The sequence below is a fragment of the Triturus cristatus genome, chromosome 5_2 (genome assembly GCF_964204655.1).
Source record: "Triturus cristatus chromosome 5_2, aTriCri1.1, whole genome shotgun sequence".
In the NCBI taxonomy this organism is placed as follows: Eukaryota; Metazoa; Chordata; class Amphibia; order Caudata; family Salamandridae; genus Triturus; species Triturus cristatus.
Genome location: NC_140588.1, coordinates 712,045,891 through 712,070,303, shown reverse-complemented (window position 1 = coordinate 712,070,303; position 24,413 = coordinate 712,045,891). Strand labels below are relative to the sequence as shown.

General features: G+C 46.4%; 1 protein-coding gene across 1 annotated transcript in view; it reads left to right on the top strand.

The window, feature by feature from the left end:
- Nucleotides 1-22,232, top strand: part of LOC146829166 (connector enhancer of kinase suppressor of ras 2-like) — a 1,989,112-nt gene extending 1,966,880 nt beyond the window's left edge. Inside the window, exon 24 of the mRNA XM_085606439.1 lies at nucleotides 18,217-22,232. Coding sequence (XP_085462565.1) covers nucleotides 18,217-18,432 — 216 coding nt within the window. The 3' untranslated portion in view covers nucleotides 18,433-22,232. The remainder of the gene's footprint in view (nucleotides 1-18,216) is intronic.
- Nucleotides 22,233-24,413: the final 2,181 nt, after the last annotated feature.

The window sequence follows — 24,413 nt, the reverse complement described above, 5'->3', positions numbered from 1 at the left end:
GAAGCAACAGAAGTCCTCAAAGACGAAGAAAAGTGCAGGAAGAAGGATAACGTGCAGAAAGAACAAAAAGAAGAGCAGAAAGAATCCTTGTTGCAAAATCATCCTGTACCCTCAACTTTTTCAGACGGATACTGGTGATAACTGAGTCTGACTAACCAGTCCTAGAGCCAGTGCTATGTTAAAAGACACTTAGAATACAGTGAAAACACCTACATACACTAGGGAACATTATGCGTTGGGGTCCCCCTGTGATTAGCATGACCTCCTCTGTAAGCCCCTAGTATATAATAGGGCAGGGGGATTAAAATTACCTCTTAAAACAGGCCACAGGGCGTTTTTGCACACGTTAACTCAGGCCCCGTCCCCTCCCTTCACCAATGTGTAAACACGCCCTGTGTCCGTTTTTAGTTGGGAGATTAAGTTCATTTGAATCCTGAGGGTCCCTAGGGTCCAACTAGCCCACTAGGTACCTCCAGTAAGTGCCACAGAGCTGCGTTGCAGAGAGGTGTAAAAAGTGGCACAGCCTGGACCACCTCTCTGCAATGCAGCTCAGTGGCGCTTACTGGAAGCACTTGGTGGGCTAGTTAGCCCCCAGGGGCCCTCAGTATTGAAGGGAAATTATATCCCCAATTTAAAACGTGCCATACTGCGTGTTTGCACACGTCACCTCAGGCCCCGTCCCCTCCCTTCACCACTGTGTAAACGCGCCCTGTGGCTGTTCTAAGTTGAGAGATTAAGTCCCCTTGAATCCTAAGGGTCCCTAGGGTCAAACTAGACCACTAGGTACCTCCAGTAAGCGCCACAGAGCTGCGTTGCAGAGAGGTGTAAAAAGGTGCTTGGCCTCAGAACACCTGTCTGCAGCGCAGCTCCCTGGCGCATACTGGAGATGCCTGTTGGGCTAGTTGGCCCTCAGGGACCCTCAGTATTGAAGAGGAATTAATTCCCCAACTTACAACTCGCCAGGGGGCGCGTTTGCAGAGTGCTGCAAGGAGGGGGCGTGGCCTCCGGCACGATGCCAGTCTTTTATTTATTTTAATATTTTAAGAAGGGGGGCTGTGTGGTTCCCCTTCTTATTCTAATTTATTGGCCCTGATGACCCCATCCCCCAGGGCCTGTCTCCTAATTATATTTTTTTTACCCCAATCCCCAGGGCCGGCCACTGTTTTTTATTATTTTAAAAAAATATATATTTATAGACACACCTAGGACATGCTGGACAAACCGTACGTACCTATCACCATGACGATTTGAGTGATATTCATTAAAAGGCGACTATGCATACAATGAATCCACGTGGAATGTATTTACACCACTAGTGAAGCTCTGACATGTCTGATGCCCTACCGTGCCTAATCCCGGTAGACACCCTTGTCGTTTATTTATACAAACATGGGTAGCTATTGACGGGCACATTTAATACACATGCACACCAAGCCATTCAAAGGGGATTCGACAAAAATTCGACCAAAACTATGTAAGAAACCCCCCTCACGGTTAATAAAACACACATCCACTGCCGGATGTGTAATACTTTTTATTTTACTCTCTGGAAAGGGGACGAACATCACTTGAGAGTCACAGCACGCTCCTGGCAGAGCCCAATGCTGTGTTACACCCACCATTGCCTGCCGAGTGCCACACACCTCTGTGTTGAATTCCACCAGCTAGTGCATATGCTATGACACTCTCTAGCCCATGTGCACTGTAACACCACCCCGTGAATATGTCATGCCACACTTGTCTTCGCACGGGTTATATTGCCCCATCTAACGTGCCTTCCTCGATGCCTATGTTATAACGCACAGTGCTATGCCATACATATTACAATCTGGGATCCATATCTTTGTCACAGTGCATATGCAACGTTACACTCCCCAGCACATATTTTATATTACAACTTTAGAGACTAGTTAGGTTACACAACACTGCCCTGTGCATATTACACTCCAAGGCGCACATTGCATAGCACGCGCTAGTGCCTGTGCTATCTCGCGCTCTCCAATGAATCTGTCATTGCGCACAATGTATTGCATATTATATTTCACGCCCGGTTCATCTTATATCACACTTTTTGGTGCATAGTTTATACCATACACTATATCTAGTTTTCATTTTCAATCGTGCTCTCAGGACTCTGTTCTATATAACACTGTGTTCACCTACCCTTTTCACGGGCATTACATTTTGCGATAGGGGGTGGAGGGTCAGGGGGTGTTTCTGCCAAGTGAGCCCGGAGTCACAGTCACAAACGTCCTCTTCTTCCTGAATAAAAGTGTGATTATGCTGCATACTTGTTCATATTTTAAGTAGTTCGCACAGACACACGTTTTAAAAACAATAAAGTTCCTAATACCTGCCTTCTCTGAACAGTTAGCTTGCTGCCCCATCCCCCTCCTCCCTATCTTCTGTTGTGTGAATCCATGGACTAACCTCCTCCCTCCTGCCATGCATGGTCTGATGTGCTGCCACTGCCCTCAATTTAGTATGATGTACCAGTCCCCTCCTCCTGCCCTCCATTGCCCAATTCTATGCCCCATCATTGACCTCCTGCTTAAACTCTGTGCTTAGCTTGCTGCCCCTATTCTCCTTCCCCCTGCCCTCCGATTTCTTTGTGCATGCCCCTGCTCCATCCTTTTTGCCCACCATGTTTCATGGACCTGCCACTCCTATCTACTCTGAGTGTTCTGTTGAGCTGCCACTCCCCTCCCTTCTGCCTAGCATTGTCAGATGACTGTAACCTGTCCCTGCCACCTCCACCCTGCCTGTCCACATGCCATGCCCCTATCCTCTTCCTCCTGTCCTACATGGTCCATTGTACTGCCACACCTTTCTGCCCTCCCTGGTCTGTTGTGCTGCAACTGCTCCTCCTGCCTGCCCCGTGCGGTCTGTTGTGAGGCCCCTTCCCCTGAACTTTCTTGTCTGTGCACAGGTCCTGACCCTCCCTTCTATCCTCCATCGTCCTTTGTGCATGCCCCTGCACCCTCCTTCTTGCCCATCATAGCCATTGTGCTGCCACTAACCCTCCCACTTGCCATGCATGGTCTTCTGTGCTGCCATGGCCCCTCCCACCTTCCCTGTGTGGTCAGTTAGCTGCCCCTGACCCCCTCCCACCTTCCCTCCATGGTCTGTGTGTATGCCATCACAGTCTCACTGTTGCTCTTCATGGTGTGTCTTGCTTCTAGTGCCCATCCTGCCTGACCTCCATGGCTATCTTGCTGCTCCTGCCCTGCCCCCTTGCCCCCAGCCCTCTGTTTACATGTGCAGACCCCTACTCCCTCCCTCCTGGCTTGTCTGTTCCATTGTAATGCCCCTGATCCATCCCTTCTGCCCTTTATGGTCTGTTATGCTGCAGCTTTCTCTCCTGTCTGTCCATTATGGTCAGCTAGCTACCATTGCCTCTTGCCCCTCTGTTCTCTGTTGTCCATGTGCATGGTCCTGTCCCCTCCCTCTTGCTTTCTATGGCTTGTTGTGCTGCACTCCCGTCCCGCATGCCCTGTGTGGTGTATTGTGCTGCTGCAAACCCTGATGCCTGCCCTGCAGGGTCAGTTTGGTGCACCTCTCCATGTCCCTCCTGTTCCCTGTTATCCAAGTCCATGTCCCTACCCCATTTCCTTCCATGATCCAATGTACCATACTTGCGAACATTTTGAACTTGGTAAGAGGGAGATTTTGAAAAAAAACTGGGGTATTGATTTTCCCCTTTGAGTTACATTGAAAAAGAGGAGATTGTAGACAGGAGACAGATCAAATAAAGCCCATTTGAGCTCAAAAACATTGGACGTTTCCTGGCTGAATCGGGTCTGTTGGCATGTATGGTTGTACTACCATTGCCTCTTCCTTCTGCCCACAATGGTCTATTACATTGCCACAGCCTCTCTTGCAAGTCCTGTATTGTTGGTTTGTTGCCCCTGCCCCCCTTTCCACTGCCCTCCATAGTCTGTTGTGCTGCCACGGCCCTTCCTGCCTGCTCAGTGTGGTTAAATTGTTGCCTTTGCACCCTCCTACCTGCCTTCAATTTTCAGAGTCCGTGCCCCTGGCCTCTGCCTCTCAACAGTATCCTAATGAACAACTAGATTGCTAACATTCTATATTTATTACAAAAGTGTGGAACGCCTGACGTCATCTTGATGTAATCAAAACTGTAATACCTAGAGCATTTCCTTTAGAAATTACATACAAGAGAGGGTCTTATTGGCATCAAAATTATGGTTAGTGCTCTAAAAGACTAAAATAAGGACATATTTTCTGAGTTTTCAAATAGCGACAAAGCACTTTTAAATTATTTGTTATCTTTATGTTTTTTTATCCAGTTGACCACTTGATTAAATGTTGCACTTAGGGGAGAGGATGTGGTGTTACTTCCAGAACTGCAGACTTTGCAACTGGGGAACCAGGTTGGAGTTTCTGCTTCAGCTCGACATTCTGGTCAAATCACTTAGTCTCCCCATGTCTACAACCAAAATGAATTTCTTCTTGTGTGATGTAACCAATGCTCAATACCTGACAAGTCTGCACTATATAACACTGCAAAAACACAAAATAAAAAGTGTTTTGCACACTTCTGTCATTGGGCTATATTTGGGCTACATCTGGGTGATTTTGGGCTACATTTGGGCTCTTTTGTCTCCGGTGGCCATCTTGGGAGATTTATTTGTTAGGAAGTTTCCTAATTTCCTCATGTACTGCAGTCTCCTCAGTAGGAAATGCTTTCAGGTTTTTAATTTGATTCCATCATGAAGGTATTCAGATATGTCACACATTTGCCATAAATTCTGAAAGTTAGCACTCTAGTTGCTCATTAGATCACTGTAGTAAAACTACTGTTCACCATGGAAGTCTGCTCCTGGTATTAAAAGTGCATGTTTCAGTCTGCATGTCAGAATTTTTTAATGAAATAGAAGAGGATTTGAGAAGTCACTCAAAATGTGCCCTCATTTTCTTTCTTCAGCATTAATCATAATTTCTATGGCAAAATGAACCCCCTCATTGTGTTCCTTTTTAATTTAAATGTTTTAAGTGTTACCAGTTTATTCCAATCAAGATGGCTTCAGGTGTGCCATACTTTTGTCATAATGAAGACAGTAAGCGCTCTAGTTGTTTTTAAGAACACTCTGGGACCTTCTGTCATTGGGCTATACTTGGGCTACATCTGGGTGATATTTGGGCTACATTTGGGCTCTTTTGTCTCTGGTGGCCATCTTGTGAGACTTATTTGTTATGAAGTTTCCTAATTTCCTCATTTACTGCAGTCTCCTCAGTAGGAAATACTTTCAGTTTTTTACTTTGATTCCATCAAGAAGGCATTCAGATGTGTCACACATTTGCCATAAATTCAGAATGTTAGCACTCTTTTTGCTCATTAGATCACTGTAGTAAAGCTACTGCTCACCAGGGAAAACTGCTGCTGGTATTGAAAGTGCATGTTTCAGTCTGCATGTCAGAATCTTTTAATGAAATAAAAGAGGATTTCAGAAGTCAAAATGTGCCCTAGTTTTTCTTTCTGCAGCACTAATCATACTTGTTATGGAAAAATGAACCCCCTCATTTTGTTCCTTTTTAAATTAAATGTTTTAAGAGTTACCACTTTAATCCAAGCAAGATGGCTTCAGGTGTGCCATACGTTTATCATAAGTAGGACTGTTAGCGCTCTAGTTGTTCTTTGAAACACTCTGGGAAGTTGCAGTAGAACACAAAGGAATCAACTGACAGTCTCTGCCCTTATTGTATGTACATGTTTTACTGAGAATGTCAGACTTCATTCTCACATGACTGAGAAAGATAATGTGAATTTACAGAAAATAAGCTCTCAGTTTAGCTTATAGATCACCTTCCAAACCTCTGTGGTAAAAGCATGAGAAAATATTTTTCTCTCAATCATGATATCCCAGCAGAAGGCTTTTTCACATGGTGAAATCACCTTAGAACATACCACAATTCCTAAAATGAGTATGGTACCATCAACAAATGATTTATAATGTAACTAAAGTCTTAAAACCTTCTATTAACTGCAATTCTTTTTAATGAGGTGCTATCATGTATATTGGTCCCAAGATGGCTGCCAACAGTTCTTGGATGAAGTGCTGACAGCCAATCAGATCTCAGGATGAGATGTGTGGTTAGGCTCCGCCCACATATATATATGATTTTACTTTTGATTTTCTCAGGAACTACTGAACAGTTTGACACCAGACCTGCAAAAGGCACTTCCCTGAGCTGAGGACTACCTCTCTGCCAAATTTCAAGTAATTCTGTTCAGCCGTTCGGGCTGTACCTTGAACTAAAGGTCCCTATAGAAAATTGCATGGGGAAAACGCGTTTTGGGACCCCCCTTTTTTCTCAGCCCCCGCTTGACGAATCCCCCCAAGACTTTCAGGGTAGGAGCGGAGCGGAGCGCCCCACCTATTTTGAAAATTTCGCGAGGATTCGTCAACCGGCGCCAAAGTTATTCCAAATAGAATGTTGCGGATTTCCTATGGAAACACGGTCCTAACTATAACTATCTACTGGCGACCGCCAGTAGATAATATATATATATATAGATACATATATATATATTACTGTTAACATTCTCCAAAATTAACAATTACAACTGTACTGTGATGGTTTTAAAAATTTAGATATATATTATATAGACTAGATATATTATATTATATACATAAATAATACAATTTTGACCTAACACAGGTTTTATTTATCAGGGCTAACAAACCCTGTCATGCACTGCTTATGACCTCACATATTACATCACTCATGACATGTTCAATGACATCATTTATGACATCACTGATGACATATTAAATGACATCGTTGATGACATCATGGGCTAGTTTGTTTTATAGTTTACATAGTGGCGGGTAGTTACCATATTATTCTTCTACCTAATTGCGTACAGCCTGTGTCCAGGTACTGGGTGTAGATAGTGTAGATATTTACAAAACGGATGTGCATCTAATGTATCATAGGTGTGTAGAGGTATTAAACACGTTATAAATCTTTGTATTGAAGAGTACCTTTGTGTGCAGATGACAGTTGACGAGTTCTGTCCAATATGTTCCACACAAGTGTGTCTCTACAGGAAAGTTTCTAACAGGGCAAAGATTCTATGCAGTAGATACTAAGCACTGTAAGCTTTGAGTTATTAGACAGAATCATTTCAGCATGTCAACTTCTACATAACATAGAAGACTGTGTGTACTTGTGCTTGTTTAGCTTTAGAAGATTGTGTATCTGTAAAGTTTTCAGCACAATATGAAAGCTGAAGGTAGTATGGCCTTTAGAAACTTCAGACCTTGGTTAATCTAATCGAATAGTGTCTCTTTGGACAAGTTTCGCATATAGTGTACACTGTTCTTAGTAGATACTTTTTAATATTCTTTGGTGCATTTCACATGAGCGTTTCACTGTCTGTAAAGTGTGTGGTACAGAATAATCACCCTCCATAGAGTAAACAGTTTACAAGACCCACTTTTCTACTCATTTCAATTTAATTTGTAAATGTAGGTACGGTGACTGAGAGACTATTGATACAGATAAAGTTTGTCCATAGTAGGTTATCAATTTTGGAAGAGATGTTCAGTATCTTGAGGGGCTTGTCTTTCTCTGAAAACTTGTATATAGATTGAACACTGTTTGCAATAAGGGTTTTCCAGATATCTGTGGTTGATTTTTAATGTGAACTAGGCTACCCGGGAAGTGTATGGTATAGGATCAATGCTGCCCATAACCCATGCTTGCTACACCCAAGGGAGTTGTATCTATGATGGCATCAATGATGCTTCATATTATTCTGAACTATTTTGTACATACTTTGAGGTCTCTAATGCCATTCTACCACTGCTAACTATAACTAGTGAATTTATGTGGTTTTTGTAGTTTAAATCATTAATGATGTCCCTGACATATTTACCATACTATGATGTTACTTTAGCCTTTGGTATTTTCAGTGAATTTCTACGTTAAAAATAAAAAACAGACCTTTTTATTACACCTAAATATAACGTTACTTTAACGTTTTTTTTTTCAGTGAATAGCTAGCACTTTTTTAATGTGAAGTTATATTTTATTACATATGTAAAGCCAATCACCTTTGGTCGTGCATCGCAGGAGGTTGGTCACAGTCAGCCAACCCCCTTCACAGTATAAGATTGAACTTCAGGATCCAGGGACCCCAGGCGGGGCCAAATACGAGAAAAAAGGGGAGGGGGCCACGCAACCCCTTCCTGAACCTTATTATGACCCAGGGCTCCCATCCCATGGGGTGATCACAATCAAAAAAGGGGAGGGGGCCATGTGGTCCTCCTTCCTGAGCCTCATTAGCGCCTGGGGACACCATGCCCCAGGGTATTATGTATTTTGAAGGGGAGGGGCATGTGGCCCCCACTCCCAGAGCCTTGGGAGCCAGCATTACTCCCGCCCACGGGGAGCAGCTACTTATGCTGCTCCCTCCTGGAGGGAGCAATCTCTTGATTTGTTTCCCTGTTTGCATCAGTGTGGACAGGGAAGGGGGGCGTGGCTAGCCAGCCAACATGGCAGACGCAAACTTCTAGTGCTTCGTCCTTCAATCCCCCATTATCCGCCAAGTTTCTCCTGTATGCGCCGCCTATGTCCCTAGAGGCCAGATCTGGGCACCGGACGACGCGCTGCATCCCTTGCAACCTGTGTTGGGCAAATTGACCCAGCGGGACCCCGGCGACGCGGGAGCGGAGTGTGAGGCCCGGCTGGCGGGGAGGCTGAGCGCGGACATGTTGTGAGAGAAAATGACCGCCTGCTCCGTCGCTCAGTGAAGGGGCAAATGGCGTGACTGAGCCCGGGAGGCGGCTATGCATATCCAGCGGACCGGAGCTATATGGTGAGCCCTGGTGCAGCATAGCGGGCAGTGATGTGGAAGAGGCGGAGATGGCAGACAAGACGCGGTGAGCAACCCCCCACGCAAGAGTAGGAGGCACTTAAGCGGCGATATACAGCGGGGACTCCTGCGCGCTCCTGCCTGTGGCCCCCTGCTGCCTGGGATGGCGTGCACTGCCAACATCTTCCACTGCAACCCGTGGGCGGAGGACTGTATGGTGCTAGCAGCCCCTGAGGGACTGAAACATGTGGAGAGACCCGCAAGACCCCACTAGGCGCAGGAGAGCAGCGCGGTGAGAGCCAACAGCCAACACCCATCCCGCTGAGCAACCTCACGGTGTGGCACTGGGCCGGGGTTTGCGTGAGACAACGGCTGTAGAGAGGACCACTTATAGATGGGGGCTGCATGAGAGAAACAGGCTGGGGCCCCTGAGATGCGTGGGGGCGCGGAGAACTGTGTTCGCCATCGCCACTGAGCCCAGAGAGAGTTTAGCTCCACCACTGGGATTGCGGATACGGGACCTGCAGCGGACGAGTGAACTTGGGGAGCCTGGGTCTAGCGAACCAGTGGGGAGCTGGAGAGGCCATGTGTTGAATGGGCAACTGGCCCTGTAAGCGTGGGAGGCAGAGGCCCTGGTAACACCGGAGACGTCAACGGATGTGCGGCACTCGCGAAAGGGGATCCGAGGGGCCCTGAAAGGCTGCTGGCATGGTGGCGAGGTGCAGACAGGATCCATATTGCTAGCCACTGCGGACTCAGCAGCGCCTAATTTGATCACCTGGCCACAATCTCCTTACCCCCAGGAACACCACTTGCGATAGGGGTGATGGCTTAGGACCCGCGGGCCGAAGTTGCATGGCGCGCATAACCCGTGAGGTGGGGCTGCCTACGCTGTAGGGTGGAGCAGGTGCGGGATAGGTGCACCCGTGGGCATCACGACCTCGGAGTCATCAGCAGCGCAGGTTGAACCCGGGCCCCAGTGCATTGCGACCCCTGGAGTGAATCGGCTGTGGCGAGGAGTGTGTGGCTGCAGAGCGGCAGAACCGCGTAGACTCCTGCGAAGAGAGGTTGGACCTGAGCAGTGGAGAGAGGAAGTGGGTGAAAGGTGGTGGCGGCTGCAGCGGGCCCAGGTTGGGGCACCCAAGCGTACTTCGTCACTGGGTTCTGGCAACGCTGTGGGTGACACCGCGCGGTGCGCCAGTGCGCGGACTGAGGCCGTTGCATCAGCAGTGACTAGCAAAGACATAGAACACGGACGGCCTTCACCGGAAGATAGAACCCGGACCCCACCGCCGACCGTCTGTGTCGATCGCCTACGCGCAGACACATCTGACACTTGCCCCCAATGGCCACGGCGCAACAACTGATGATGGGCCGAATGAGAGCCAACCTTCAGAGGGGGACTTAGAGAACGTCCTGCTTGGACCCCGCAAACATGCCTGCGGGAGGAGGGGCGGCGACAGCAACCACGACACTAGAGGCCAAAATGGACTCAGTACTGGCAGCGGTGGAAAAGATCGGGACCGCGCTAGACCACACAAGGGCATCCCTAGAAATCAGGATAGACAAGGTCACCTCAGACTTTACCCTACTCCACGCAGATCACCGCAAGCTGGAGGACAAAGTTGCTACACAAGACCAAGCATTGACAGAACTTCAGCCCATAACGCAGAACCACTCAGCTGCACTACAAGATCTGATAAACTGCGTGAGTGAACTCGAAGGGACGCTCCCGACGCAACAACGTTCGTATAGTGGGTCTGCCGGAGGGCGGAGAAGGGAAGACACCCGGAGGCATTCATAGAAAAATGGTTACGCGAGCTATTACCCCAGGGATCACTATCAGCGCAATTCTCGGTCGAGGGAGCCAACCGCATGCCTGCGCAGAGGCCTAAACCAGGAGCTAGACCACGCCCATTCATCTTCAAGCTGCTCAATTACAGAGATAGAGACGCGGTCCTCCGTGAAACGCGTAAGTTGTATGGCCTCCAAGTGAGCGGAAACCAGGTTATGCTCTTCCCAGATTACACAGCCTCAGTACAGAGATGCAGGAGCAATTACACGGCGATGAAGCGTCAAGTTAGATCTCTGGAGCTGCCATATTCACTGCTATTCCTGGCCTGCCTGAGAGTGGTCATGAAAGAAGGGACTCACTTCATTGACTCCCCGGCAGATGCGTGGGATTGGCTGGAGGAATCAGGATTGTGGACAGGAGCGAGGCCCCCGGTCCTGGACGGGGGCGTCTCCATGAGTAACAGGCCCCGGAGGTGGCGAAAACGCGGACCCCCAAGAAGCACGAAGTCTTCGGCTGCGGCACCCAGTCCAGAAAAGATGAGTAGGAACGGCAAGATGCGCTGACAGCGGTCACGACCCTGGGGACTCCACCATCAACGGACAGACCAGGCATCTGCACTCGGGAAACACTGGTGGCCAGCGGCTCCTCGTCCTCGTCCACGGAGATCTCCGAAGAGTTCAACCTGCCAGTGATAACTCCACAAACTGCTGACAGTATCATATGAAGAGTGGCTGATGTGGAAGCCAACGGCAGTAGAAGCTCACGCAAGTAGAACTATGTTTGTTGCTGTCTAGGACATTGTTAGCTGGCCTGGGAAACACTGGCTCCCCTAGACAAGCCAAGCCACGTATCACGCAATGTGCAGGGCCAGTAACAGGGTGCCTGCTATAGTCCGTAGCACACAGACTGTGGGTCAGCATGCTCCCGCCCGGCCCAAGTGACCAAACCAGCACCGTACGGGACCTATGCGATAACATTCCAGACTCGGTAGCTGGCGCAGCAGACACACTGGAACTGAGGGTTTGGACATTCTACAACAACATTAGTACACGCACCCCATAGGCAACACGTTGGCCTAGTTTACATCGGTCATATGTTGTATGAGGTTTGGACAGACATCACGCAATGTCTGCCCCAGATGTTATGTTGTTGTCGTTTGCAGTATTCTTACTGTTGTTGATTTTATTGCAGCACATTGGCATGTTCACACATGCCCCTGGCTTCCATACCCTGTGGTGCCCCTGACCCCTAGCACTCTCGTCACCTAAATCCCAAAACAAATGACACGTGCGGACATAGTCACATGGAACATACAGGGTATGTACACGCCTACTCGACGCTACTCCATTTTTGCGTACCTTCAGAGACACTCTGCTGCAATCGCCAATCGCCCTTCTGCAGGAAACACACATGACCAGAGAGGAGCTAGACAGGCTGCGTAAGCGCTGGAGGGGACAAATATATACGGCACAACATACTCGGCACATGCGACAGGCACATTAATCTGGGTGAGAGCGGGTACTCTATTCCTTTGCACAGAATCGGTGGCAGACTCCGAAGGCAAATTCACTTTAGTGAAGGGAGCACTCAATGGCCAACAGATACTGCTCGGTTCCGTGTACGCCTCAAATACGGACCAACCCACGTTCCTGACACAGCTATCCGCTGCACTGACCCCCTATGTTGGACTCCCCTGGCTGCTTGGTGGGGACTTTAACTAGGTACTTGATGTACACATGGCGAACCCTTCACCCTACTGACCGTATATTCTCATACTATTCGGCGGTACATGACTTACATGTGCATCTTGACCGGATAGTGGGGTCCCAATCATTGCTTCCGCTCGTTGAGGTGGCGGATTACCTAGGTGGAACGCATTCCGACCACAATCCCATGACACTTCGGTTGAATTGGGTGCCCGGCCGCCCCCCGTGCCCACTTGGCGTCTCCAAACAACTGCGCTGGAAGACCCAGAGTTCAGCGCTTCCCTTGAAAGAATGGCTCTTGAATACTTTGAACTCAATGAGGAGTCGGCGAGCTCTAGACTAGTGGAATGGGATGCTCACAAAGTCGCTGTTAGGGGACACTGCCTGGGCGCCACATGGAACATCACACAGCCAGATTGAAACACGGCTCTTACAATATGAGCAGGAGGGAGAGGGTGGGGGTGAAAAATCTGTCCAGCTAGGAAATCTTAGGACGCAACATGCGGAACTCATAGAAAAGCTACGGTGCCACAACTACACCGCTCACACGGCCCGCACCCACACCACAGCGGACAGGGCAGGGCGCCTGCTGGTCTGGCTGTTGAAACAGGAAGATAGGCACACTGCCATAGGGGCAATATGCACAACGGAGGGGAACCATGTGTTTACACAGAGGGAAATACACAAAGTAATGTCGGATCACTATTCCCAGCTTTATCTATCCAAGGTACAATGCTCCAGCCCTGACCTAGAGAGGTTCCTCGAACCTCTTCAATTGCCCATAGCTACAGGGGAGCACCAGGAGGCAATTAACGGTCCCCTCACCCTAGAGGAAATAAACAAAGCCATAGGGTCGTTGGTTTCTGGGAAGACACCAGGCCCAGATGGCCTGCCAGCGAAATACTACAAGGCCTACCGGGAGCCTCTGACGCGGCACTTACATGCCCTGTGCTCCACGGCTATGGAGGAGAGCACACTCCCCCAATCGATGCGGGAGGCCTACCTGGTGTCGCTGATTAAACCAGGCAGAGACACAGAAAGTTTAGGGTCATACAGACCATTGGCGCTCCTGAACGTGGACTATAAAATACTCACTAAAGTGCTGGCGGAGCGGTTGGCGCCTGTGGTCCTCGAGCTGGTTCACGCTGACCAGAACGGATTCGTACCCAAGCGTAGCACTTCGCTGAATCTGCGGAGATTCTTTCGAGTGGCCACAGATGGGATACGGGACTGGCCTAGGGCGGGATGCCTGGTGCTCGACCTTGAGAAAGCCTTCGACTGCCTAGAGTGGAGTTACATTGCAGCGGTGCTCTTACGGTACGACCTGGGCTTGGGGTTCCTCCAGATGGTCAACTTACTATACAAAAACCCCACGGTTGGGACCATATATATCCGACGCCATCCCTATCCGTAGGGGCACAAGACAAGGGTTTCCACTGTCACCTCTCCTCTTTGCCCCTGCCATTGAACCTCTGGCAGCGGCCATACGTGCAACGCTGGGAGATGCGACCCACCAGGTGTCGGTATACTTGGATGATCTCCTTGTCTTTGTGATTGACGGAAGCGATATATCCGTCCAGCTGGAGCGCACGCTGCGTGACTTCGCCGCTCTCTCTACGCTTTTGGAGGAGACACACGAGATCCGGGCTATGTTTTAGAGGGCACGAGGGTGCGGTGGAGTGCGGACACCTTCCGCTACCTCGGTATCCAGATCTATCGTCAACCGACAGATCTCTTCGAAGGTAACCTGGGATGGGCAGTGACGGCCATTAAGTCACAAATGAACATTTGGAGCACATTACCCCTGACAGTCACAGGCAGGGTGGCACTATCTAAGATGGTGATCTTACCTCGACTACTGTACCACTTTGCTAACCTACCCCTATATATCCCAGCGGCCTTCTTCGCCACACTCACTAAGTTGCTACGGGACTTCCTATGGGGCAATACGCGTCACAGGCTGGCACTGGCGAAGCTATACCTGCCCACTGATCAAGGAGGACTAGCTGCGCCCTGTTTCGAACACTACTACTTGGCTGCACAACTGCAGTGGATAGCCCGTTGGCTCACTGACAGAGGGCATAAAGACACTGCAACTAGAAGCCCCCCCACTCTCTCGCATCTATCACCAGACATTTCCACCCGGCATCCAAGGCCCCGGTGCCTACCCCTCTCCTCCTGGTGGTGGCTTATAGATGCTATTGCCGCTGCCTATATCTCACCAAGATGGTGATCCCTTACGTGCCGGCCATACCACTAGCGGGCTCCCCCAGCGGGCCCAGGGTGCTTACAACACTTGAGCTCGCTGGCTGGCATGAAGCTGAAGTACACACATTGGGAGACCTGTACTGCGACGGCAGGCTCATACCCTACGAATCTCTGGTAGATGAATTGGGGCTCCCACCGGGACAATTTCTACGACACGGCACACTCATCGCAACATTGTCCTCTAAATGGGGGGAACTGCAAGAAGAACCAACTCAACATCTTACCATCCAGTACCTCCATGTTATGGGACGTGGTAGGCACCTGATCCGCTGGTTTGCAGCGCCTCTTCATGTGCACGCAGCGATAGCTCTAGACCCGCTGCGCCGCAAGTGGGAGGCACATCTGAATCGGCCGATGGAGGACAGGGAATGGGAAAAGATACTAAAAAGCCCAACACACATTCCTAGGAACATGCGCTTCAGGCAAATACAACCATTTATTGTCCACAGGGCATACCTCACGCCTGAAAAGATAAACAGGTACTTTCACCACACAGATGCGCTCTGCCCCCGATTCACGGAGACAGGGGCTGGTATAATACACATGCTTTGAGGTTGTCACAGGCTGAGCGATTATTGGCAAGCTGTAGGCGCTGCGCTGCACACCTGTACAGGCCGAGTCATACCCTTTGAATGGCCAGTTTATTTATTGCATAATTTCCGTAGATCCAAGACCACAACGGCATCCTCTTGCTTCCTAGACCTCAGGCTAGTGGTGGCCACGAGGCTTCTCACCAAGAAATGGAAGGCCCAAGACTCACCACACACACAGGCATGGAGACATTCACTCACAGCATGGGCTAAGGCGGAAGGAATCGCCATTAGGCGGGAGGAGACGCTGGGGTTACGGAAGACGCCCATTGCTGGGTGCTGGGAGGAAATGGTCCAAGACCTGACACATCTCGGGGGAAGACCCGGGGGGGAAAACCGAGGAGTGGAGGAGACACCCTGACAAGGGGGAGAGGGGCCCTGACGGCAAGTGTCCGCAGTGATGAGTAGGGGTGCGCATGCAACCTGACAGCAACGATGCGCTATGGCACGGAGGATCGATGCAAGAGTAGACCCTGAGGGGATGGGACAGGGGGGAGGGGGGATGCGGGCGGAAAGAGACAGGGTACAACACATACACCTGAGAACCGATGTATGCTGCTGTTGTTTGCTTTTGATTTTTAATGGTTGTTTTTTTCTGTTCATAACGTCTGTACACTTGCTCAAACTGTTTGATCCATCAAGACTCTGCACAAAGGGAACAAGGGAACCAAGCCGAATACACGCAAGCTGTTATCCCTACGGAACTTGTACAATCTGTCGAGACTCAGTTTACAGCTGCGTCCACAGCACCTCCAAACGAATGCTTGATGTAGGCTGCCCAGTTACTATACAGATTATCTTGTGTAGAAAGATGGTTCACTGCAAGGTCAACTGTTTGTGATGCATGTTACTTTTCATGATGCTGTATTCTTGTGGAACACAAAAGGAAAATTAAATAAAAACAGATTCAAACAAATCAGTGTGGACAGGAAAACAGTTCACAAGTCTGCTTCAAGCTGGGAGCAAACTTTGTGCTAGCTCCCGCTAGGTGTGAGTTTTAAAAATGCTCTCCCCAGGCAGGGGCAAACACAAGACTTTTCTGCCACGCCAGTGAAACTGCTCTGTCCCAGGGGTGGGCTTCCCGGGACACAGTATATGTGCCGGCCCCTGGGGCCATAGAAGGCTCAAGGATGGGACCATTCGGCCTTTATAGGCTTCAGGAGGGGGTGCCTCCCCAAGCCTCCAAAGGCCAGGGCCCCTCCCTGGGCCTTCAATGGCGTGCAGCCCCCCTCCCCTCATTTTAATATATCAACCCATGGGATAGGGTCTCCAGGGCCTTTGAAGGCGTGGGGAGCAGGGGGCCATGCTGCCCCATCCCCTGTTTTGGGATATTCAGCACCAGGGGTGCTCAGATAGGGGGCAACGTGCTCCCTCCTCTTATGTTATGCAGACTGGGGTGTGCTTCAAGGGGGCCTGTAATGGCTCAGGGAGGGGGGGGGGGGCGTGTTCCCTTTCTCCCCTTAAATAAACAAAGCGGGCATCCTGGCTGCCATTTTTGCTTTTCTTTTCTTTTCAACCTCAGCAGGATGGCAGCAAAAACTGCCAATTTTTTGGGGGGGGCTCCGGAATGTCCCTATGGGTCTTTCCAATGGGGCACAAGGGTGCAGGGTATTCCCACCCTGTCCCCCTTAAATATATATATTTGTATTTACTTCCGAACAGGGGACTAAGTCCCCGAGTCCTGTATTGGCTGCCAGCAAAAGTGTTCTCATGTTGCTGGCAGTCAATCAGAGCACTCGCCCTGGGAGTCTGGCTCCTGTGGGAGCGAGATGGCCCAAGGTGAAAAAAAGGTCCCTGGGCCAATCAGGACACAATATTTTTTTTTATTTGGTTCGAGACAGAGTTGCTCGAACCCAACCATCCAGATATACAAATATTTTTCAACTTTAATTTCTCTAAAACTACTGAACAGATTTACACCAAAGCACAAAAAGCACAATCTGCAGACCAAGATCTAGCTTTCTGACAAATTTGGTATAATTCTGCTCAGCAGTTTTTGCTGTAGCCCTGCCTAAAGAAATCTATGGAAAATGCATGAGGATTTTGTGTTTTGGAACCTTCTTTTTTCTCGGCCACCACTTGACGGATCACCGTGAAACTTCCATTGAACAAAGTAGTCAAAAAGTAGCACTTTAAAAAAAAAGGTTTTGTGGAGATTCATCTAATTGCGTCAAAGTTATTAGCATCACAAAAAAACTAATTTCATATGCAAATGCTGACCTAACTATAACTACTTAGTGGCGACCACCACTCGGTAATATATATTTAATTATCTTAACTTTCTTTCCGATGTGTTTTTTAAATTGCTTGCAGCCACTGTTTTCTATGCAATGGCCATGTGTGGTGCTAGACACTCTAAGGTTAGGCCGAAGTACATTTATATCTGTTTTGTGACCTTTAGGGATGAAGTAGCTTTAGAAGTGTAGTTTGTGTACAGCAATAGGGTACCTCGTTTTTGGGTGTATGTTTCTAGTATCATGTCCCTCCCTAAACCCCTCCTTAAATTTCTTTTAAACCACTCTTATTTTTGAGTAACTATTCCCTATTTTCCCTACCACTATCCATGGCCCGTCCTACATTTACAATTAAATAATTTATTTAAATGTGTAGAGATCTCTACCAATCCACATAGAAAAGATCAAAAAGGCAGATTTCTCCGCATGTAGGCTTGTGAATAGCATTTTATAGTGCATTCATTCATAGCACATGAAGTAGTAGTACAAAATACAGTTTGTGAATAGGGCCCTATGTGCCTTTCAACTCTAGTACAAGGCGTTTTAGAGACCCTACCAAATTTATATTTTCCTGTCCGTGTGGTCCATCTTCTACATCAAGAAGGCCATTTTTCAGGCAGTCTGTTGCACTCTTGTGTTAGATAGGAAACTGCATACAATGGTCCTGTTATCTTTATAGTATTACCTTGATGACCATGAGCTTGTGAAAAAAATGAATCTCGGTAAATAACTATATTGCTAGAAAGTCACTTATTTCATTTCAATTGTCATCTTACAGGCAAAAGAAGGGGACCTAGCCATTATCAACAACCTTCTGGAAGATCCCAACTTGACTTCAAAGAAATTCAAAGAATGGAAGCAAAATAACTATGAGTTTTTCTTGGACATTTGTGAATACAGCCCTGCTATGAAACCGCAGAATGGATCTTCTGAACTTGTAGTCACAGCACCAATGCTGACACATACACATTCATTCATTGAGACGCACGTTTGACCAAGACTCAACACCAATGAAAGAAGCTGGATATATACCATGGCAAGCATTGTTGATATTTGCAAAGGATGCGCTCAGTAGCACTGTAAATTATTTGGATACGATAATAGTGCCACCGGATGCCTACCACATTGCATGATAAGACAGTATTATTCTGTTCTGAATATTTTTGTTTGCTATTATCATATGACGTGTATATCCAGATCAGCATTATAGGGAGGTATTGGAATGGAAACATAAACGAAGATGAATACTTTTATTCTAGTACTGTATTGAAGTAATGACTACAGTGAAAAACTTCTACAGACATTTTATATATTTAGATATATATATAAATATAAATATATATATATACATAAAGCTATTCCTATGTAGACACTTGTATCTATGTATATAAAATGTAAAATGTTAGATTATAGTTACATGAAACAAATATTCCTGAGTTGAGATCTTCAATAGCTTTTTGATTCAGGATAGGTACAATAGCAACAACACAGAAGCTATGTTCACCACTGTTAGTATGTCACGTTTGATTGTCTCAGTATTTACAAGATGCAATGCCTACCATTCAGACAACATATAGGAGAGGAGGCAGAATTACAAGAAAAAGGGAATGTCAGCCCCTATAGTGCCTTAAGATGTACAGTGTGCATCCTGTAAAAAGAAGCTCACATGGCCCTGTGGGACTGCGTCCGGCTACCCTCCTGCCGTGCTGGAAGCGGTCCCCACCTGTTCCCAGGTACTGATGAGCGGTCGAAGGACATACAAAATGGTAAAACAGTAGTACTGTCATGCAAATGAAACATGAGTAATTATCAATGAACTAGCCTTCTTATTCCTAATTTGGTCTTGTACTCAACTACATTTTTAGCTTTTTGGTCAAGCCCTGTTAATCTGCACAATGTGTATATATTTGGGAAAAGACACAATGAACATCTCATTCCCCACACATCCCACTACTAATGCATCTTCTCGTCTGTGTAAATTCACCGAATATTACAAAATCATTGTTATTACATGTCTTTGAACGATGTCAGGGTCTATTGACTATTTCATCTTTCAGGTGTTCTGTGAAGTTTCTATTTCTTTCATAGCACCAGTTGATAGGATGACGTTTGAAATCATTGGAACAAATGTGTCCCATGGGGTATGTTCAGTGTATTTCTAAGACCGGAAATGCACAGCAGTATCATATTTTAATTTGGGACTTTTTTTTTATTTAAATAGTTTTAAGGCGGTTCTGCTGTATTACCATATTGCGTACTTTGTTGATACTTTGCCTTTTACAGCATGTTCAATAAATCGATGTGTCTTATATTGAGACTCACAGGATTAGGCATAAAAGATGGTAGGCATTGCAAACAGAATCTATCCACTGTGAATTTATTGCCACAAGCCTGTGAGTTGCAGCACATAGAAAGTGTTTGTTTTTGTTTACAATCACGTCACAGACCCTGTGAGAAGTGTTCAATGTTTTTTTCAAATGTGTTTCAGAAGTAAAATCAATCCAAATGCAAACTGTAAATTAAATGTTGGAGAGGAATAGTGGCATATTACCTTTCTAACATACTATTGTTTCCATATTTTGAAAGAATAATGACATAAGTCTTACTTTGCCATCACAAATGATATTTAAACCAAAAACAATTTGTGCAGCAAAACCCATGCTTCCATCATGACAGCATAATGATGCTTCAAATGAAGAATTCATATTTATAAAGAGCCTCACTGAAGCCAGTTCACAAAGTCGTTTCCAGCCGTAATGTAGATTTAAGCCTGCATATGGTTGCAATGAATGCATGTATACCTTTTGCATAATTAACAAAAGTGAATTGATAATGAAAGTATGCTTGCAGGTGAAACATAAATTAGCGCATTCTGCACAACGCCTGTGTAAATTTTGCACATTCCATTTCTGGCATAGCTTTGAAAGGTTGTTATACCTTTCACAGTTTCATGGGAGTGGCCCAGGAAATGTAATGCAAATTAGGTTTTCGCTCACAGTGTATTAGTTTCTTTGGGTATTTCCTAACACGTAGGAAAAGTTGATCATCACACAGCTGAGTACTTTATTCACTGTTGTATGTCAGAATGTCGTACAGTGAAATATTATCTGGCACGAATGTTGTGTTCTAAATATCATTTACAAAAATATTCTCATTGATTGTAGATGTTCTATTATTAACTCCAATACGACACATTCAGGACACAATTGTTACGTCAGACGATATTCTGGTACACTCTACTAGTTCACTTCTAAGTGTATTAGGAATAACTAGTTTCCCAAGTGTGAGAAAGCGCACCCAATCAATACACATTTCCCAGATGTTTATGGAAAACATTGTAATTTTTAGACTGCAGATAAAATACATCAGAAATCCACTTCACGAAGGCAACAAAAATATAAAGTACATTACACACACAGAATTTGGGAAATAGCAGTAAGTTATTATATATGGGTTGATACCTTGCATGTGTGTGCACGTACGGGTGTACTTCACAGAAGAGAATTAAGGGATTGTGTGTGGAAACCTAAAAAAAAAGTGAAATATGCATATCCGTCAACATAAAGTGGACATTGCAGAGTTTTGATACATGTTCATACCATCCATTCAAATTAAACTGCAGGTGCTTTGCAATGGCTGTTCTCTGCAACTCAATTAGCTTCTGGTGCTGGCTGTGGCATGTTGGTGGTGCACTCACTTGAATGCAGACAACATAAAAGGGAGGGAAATGCATCCACAGTTATCATGACGTAATTCTTGCTATAGTTGACAAACTACTGCAAATAGTTGCTCATTCCATTGGCATTAAATGTGCCTTCAACATTGAACCATTCACAGCATGAGTACTGTGAACGAACAGACTGTGAACTGTCAGTCAGTCCATGGCAACACCTTTACTTATTTCAACTACAACTAGTCCAAGGAAAAATCACACCTTATTGAACAATGCTAAGGAATAATATTACTTCCATCAACAGAAGTCAGAGCAATCTGGAGAAAACAGTATAGAACAGCAACAAGATCTTGTTAAACATGGGGTTTGAAAGAAAGGGGAAAAGAACGTGACTGTAAACACTATGGGCCTGATTATGACTTCAGCGGAGTGAGAGTGGGGCCACCACGCCGCCGCCCCGCTCCCACACCGCCAAAGCCGTGTGAGCACCACGCGCCAGATTATTAATTTTTTTGCGTCCGGCGGGCATTTCTTTGGCAGTTCCACTGCGGTTCCTCTGAAAAAGGGCACAGCAATGGGAATGTCAAATGCAGTTCCTGTGCGGTATGGACTCTACAATCCATACTGTTCAGGAACTGGGGTGCATGCACACAGGAGGGGCACAACATGTGCTCCCCTACATGCATCCCCGTGCACAGGGCCCACCAGCCGTTTCATGGCATTGGAAACTCCATGAGACCGCTGGCGTTGAGGAAAGTCATAATATTCTTGGCAGTGCCGCATTTTGGGTAAAATCAAATATGAGACCTCCTTTCTTTTTAAGTGTTGTTCATCTCAAAAGTATACAATGAGAGGAATGATATACAGATGTATAAATATATAGCATACACATATATTTATTTCGATATTTTTCTACAGTAGCTAATGAATTATTGGAGAAACATCATTTATGAACCATGCAAAGCCCTGAAACTGGAGAGAGAACTTCTGAGTCTGTATTGCACATAAGCAGTCTTGCCACGACCAAAAATAGTACACGGTTTTGTAAGTTTATAAATAAATAAATATATTTATAACTTTTACTCACTCCAACGCTATGTTGTGATTTTCTATTGCATAGATCAGAGACCTTTTGAATCAACCATTCTGCGTGAGTCAAGTGGACTATGACAAATTATTGTGGCCTATTTGTTAAAAGGCTCAGTTGTTCCTGTAGGATGAAATTTTACATGCTTCCCTGGGTGAATACCTGCCTTAAAAAAATTTACGTTAGGGACTCAAATGAATTCTTTACTTAATTGCTTTTTAATCATATTTCACAAGTGTAGGGAGCACTGTATGCTTTTATTTATTTTGGTACGTTGAAACCTAGAACAAGATCAAAAGTTTCGCAGAGGTCCTCTGCTACTGTAATAATTGGCCCACAGCCGCACTGAGACAATTAAAGAGCAGGGTACAACAAGCATTTAGCATTTATATTGCTGGGCGTATGCGTACTTAGGTCATTAGAACCATGGGTCATCTAATCTATAAACTCAAGATCATATAAAGAATACAAAATAGATTTTATAAAACTTTTTTGTGTTTGTTTAACATACAGTTATATACAGTAAAGGTTTATGGGTTTAACTCGCTCACTGGCGCCTCATGTTCCTCTGAGGTTTTTCAGGTCTTGTGTGATACAGCTCCTGAAGTTTCCCCCTTTTCAAGTCTGCTCAAGGGTGGCTCCTCCGTTCATTATGGCAAAGGAGCATCGTTCTACTGCTATAAAGCAATTAATGAAACTGCTTTGTTATCATTTTACTTTACATGTAGGAGGAAGCCACAGCCGAGTCTTCAGGGTGGGACCATCACCATGAGGAGTGGTGGGCACAGGGCAACATGTGCACGTCGGTTTGGCTGGCTGTCTTAGGATGGCCTGACCGACATGCACACTTGTATATCTCCAGACTGTTGCTTGGAGATATCAGCAGGGCTTAGGAGTGCAGGCCAACAGTCCCTGCTGGAGCTTGAAACCAGCCCACTCCACTCAATCCCGGCGCTTCTCTCATGCTAGGTAATACCAGCATGAGAGCAGCATCCTGATTGGTGCAGGGAAGTCTGGGACCCTGTGTGTCCAGCTCCTGTGCATCAGGAGCTGAAGAGCATGGCAAGGCGCGGGTGGCAGGTAAAATATATATATATTTCATTTTTTTATTTGTTTTATTTGTCCCCAGCTCTGCCTCACCACTTTTCCATGTTAGCGGCTGCCTCTGGGTCTGCTGGCTAAGGTGCTAGAGCTTTTCAGATTCTTGGCCTGAAATTATCGAATAGTCTCTTTGTCTTCATGTTACCAATGACCATCTTCATTTTATTGAGCTCGGAAGACCAACCATTCTTCTAATCTCTTTTACTCTTCTTCAGTTATCCTTCTGTTAATGTTTATGATTTCTGCCTCCACACCATAAATCGCAGATATGGTTGTGAGTTTAGCCCTTTTCAAATAAATGAATCAAAAACACCCACCTAAACACACACACGTAACCCACCGCAGACACTCAGACCACACCCTTTATTTTCATATTTTAGATGTCACAAGACTTTGTGGGACCCAGCTCAGCCCGTGCTTCCTTGTGGGACTTCTCTGGGAGTCCAGGGGGTCCCACTGGCTCCCACAGGACACCTAAAGGATCACGGACCCCCCCCAAATTCGTTTTTTAATATTTGGCCCAGGGGGGGTTCCTCTGGGACTCTCCCACAAGGGCCAAGCAGTGAGGGTACCCCTACCCTGTCCCCTTGTACCATATATGTTTTTTATTTTCAGGACACAAGGACCGAGTCCCCATGTCCTGAAATAACGAACACAATATTTCACCTCATGTTGTGGCCAGCTAATCACAGTGTGAGCTCCCGCCAGAGTGAGGCATCCGATGAGGAAAAGAAGCCCCCTCAGCCAATCACATAGCTTTTTTATATGAAGTCATGTGATCATGGGACTCTCGCGAACTTCAAAACAAACCCAACCATCCAGATATACAAATATTTTGAACCTTATTTTCTCAAAAGCTACTGAATAGATTTACACCAAAATACAAAAAGGATGCTTTCTGGATCAAGATCTAGCTTTCTGTCAAATGTGGTGTAATTCTGAACAACTGTTTTCAAGGGATCGCTGTTCAATTTTCCTATGGAAAACTGCATAGGGAAATTGTGTTTTGGGACCCCCTTTTTTATTGGCCCCCATTTGAAGTATCACCCAAACTATCCAGGGAGGATCTGAGGTGGATGAGCTTTTTGTTTGGAACGTTACATGAACATTTGTC